General features: G+C 59.8%; 1 protein-coding gene across 1 annotated transcript; it reads right to left on the reverse strand.

Annotated features, from left to right (window-relative positions):
* Window positions 1-274: 274 nt before the first annotated feature.
* Window positions 275-1,886, reverse strand: LOC119288700 (U-box domain-containing protein 21-like). The gene has a single exon (XM_037568262.1). It carries the CDS (start codon window positions 1,800-1,802, stop codon window positions 474-476), a length of 1,329 nt encoding a protein of 442 aa, XP_037424159.1. The 5' UTR covers window positions 1,803-1,886; the 3' UTR covers window positions 275-473.
* Window positions 1,887-2,397: the final 511 nt, after the last annotated feature.

Consider the following 2,397-nt stretch of genomic DNA (forward strand, 5'->3'; position numbering starts at 1 on the left):
CCAAATATGTTGAGATGAGACTAACCAACCAGATGAGGTGAGAGACCTAAAGTTTAGTTTGTATTCAAGTCGTGGTTGTGCCTTCCACTAGCTGTATGGTGGGAAGGGCACAACTATCGCGTCCGCCATGTGATACTGGCCTCTGCTTGATCAAAAAGTCGACAACAACATGGTATGCCTAGGCGTACTCTCAAGAAAAAGTCGACAACAATTCATAGAATTATTAGAAGAGTGAGGAAAGCAGGCAATTTATTCATTCTTCGTAGGTTTTTCATCCGATGACAGTTGCATTGTACCTAAGCCTTTTATTTGTTTCTCAAGTAGCGTTCAAGCGTCTGTAAACAAAAAAGTTTGAATCTAGCTAACACCTGGCAAACGCAAAAAAGGGAGAAGAATTTACATCTAACTATCCTACCAATCTGCTAGCTTACACATCCATCTATCCTACAATGTTTCTTTACACAAGTTGTGATTTAGGACAGCTTATTGAGCCCTCTGAAGTCCATGGCGTCGACGCATTCCCCTGCGCCCTTGTGCTTGTTGAGCATCCTGAGCAGCTCGGTGGTCTTCTCCTTGGTTGCGTCCCTGCAGCCAACCTGCAAGAGCAGCAGCAGCTTCTGGAAGGCTCCGACCCGCAGCGCCTCCACCAGGCATTTCGTCGCCGCGCCCTCGTCGCCGCCGGCGTTCTTGCCGAGCCTCCACATCGCCGAGACGGCGAGCTCGGTGGCCAGGTCGGACACGCGGAACATCTTCTTGACGAGGATGGGCACGGTGAGCGCGTGCATGCGCGCGCTCTCGCGGCCCTCCTCCGACGCGAGAACGGCGTCGAGCAACGCCAGCGCCTTCTCGGCCACGCTCTTGTCGGCGTCGACGAGGGACTCGACGAGCACCGGCACGAGACCGGTCCTGGCTACGCGCGCCGCGACGCGCTCGTCGGAGCGCGCCAGATGGTAGGCGGCGACCATGGCGGCCTTGGTGGCCTGTGGGCAGATGGGAGCCTTGATGATCTTGACCAGCGCGTCCACGATCTCTTCAGCCTTCCCGTTTAAACCTGTGCATGCTCCGTCGAACGAGGACACGACCTCCTTGATCGCCATCACGGCGTTGAGCCTTCCCGCCAAGCTTCCATTCTCGGCGATCGCGACCAACGAGCCCAGCGAGTGCGGCGATCCCAAGATCCTGGCGGCCTCCTCGTCCAACGGCGCCATGCGGACCAATGCCGCGAGAACGTCCTCAAGAACACCCCCGGCCGGCTCGCCGCCGCCCGCCGCTAGCGACTCGAGCGCCGCGGCGAGCACGCGGCCAGTGCCGATGGACGCGAAGCAGCGCCGGTTCCTCTCGCTCTCCCGGGCGAGGGCCCTGACCCTGGCGACCGCGGCGGCGCAGCGGGCGGGCGCGCCGCGGTCGCGGGCGCGCGCGGACTCGGCGACCTCGAAGAGGAGCTCGGAGGCCTGGACGGGGGTGACGGGGATCTTGGGCGTGGGGATGCGCTCGACGCCGCGGGAGCGGTTGGCGACGCACCAGTCCTGGATGACGCGGCGGATGGCGTGGTTGGGGACGAGGTCGTCGCGGCGGAGCGGGGCGTGGGTGACGGGGCAGACGGCGGCGCGGCCGGTGTCGAGCCACGCCTCGATGCTCTCCCGGTCGTAGGTGATCCCCGTGGGGGCCGTGACCGGGTCGCGCATGAGGTCGAGCGAGATCGGGCACCGGAAGTGCGCCGGGATGGACAGCTCCACCGCCACGGGCGGCGCCGCCGCCGCCTTGGTCGCCGCCCTCCTCGCCCTCCGTGCCAGCAGCGCCATGGATGGATCGGCCGAAGAGGTAGGTGGTGGTTCGATGGGTGAAGGGTGATGGAGACGATGGAGCAGAGCGGGCGTGTTGGGCGCGTGTGGTGTGGCGGGCAGCTGGGTGGGGTGGGGGTGGGGGTGTGAAGAGTTGAATACGAAGACTGGAGTGGTGGGAAGAAGGGTTCAAATAGGGGAGGGAGGGAACGGGAGAACGGAACGGAAGGAAGGGTAAAGGTTTGAATCGGGAAGGTTGACGTTGAATGGAACGCACCGATGTTCGCCTATGTTTGAATGAAAAGGGGGCGTAAGCCGCGGGTTGGTCATGCCTTACCGATGTTCACTTGTTTTTTCTCTTTTCTTTTGGACCTACCGATGTGCAGTTAGGTGCCAGCATGGCTTTCTTTTTTAGAGCAAAGCAACGTGAGCATGGCCTTCTTTCTTCCTTCAAATAGTAAAATGTATCAGCGATTTTTTTAGCCCAATGGGGTTTACAACAACATCGGAGCATCATCGATCTAGGGCGTAGGAGGAGGAAGAAGGGGAATGGAGGTTGTCTAGGCTGATGTTGGACCGAATATTCTTGATCCAACACATCGGCACATTCCGCATC

Source organism: Triticum dicoccoides, chromosome 4A, assembly GCF_002162155.2.
Source record: "Triticum dicoccoides isolate Atlit2015 ecotype Zavitan chromosome 4A, WEW_v2.0, whole genome shotgun sequence".
Taxonomy (NCBI): Eukaryota; Viridiplantae; Streptophyta; class Magnoliopsida; order Poales; family Poaceae; genus Triticum; species Triticum dicoccoides.

Coding starts and splice junctions, on each gene's coding strand:
- LOC119288700 (XM_037568262.1), bottom strand. CDS start 1,802: ATGGCGCTGCTGGCACGGAGGGCGAGGAGGGCGGCGACCAAGGCGGCG.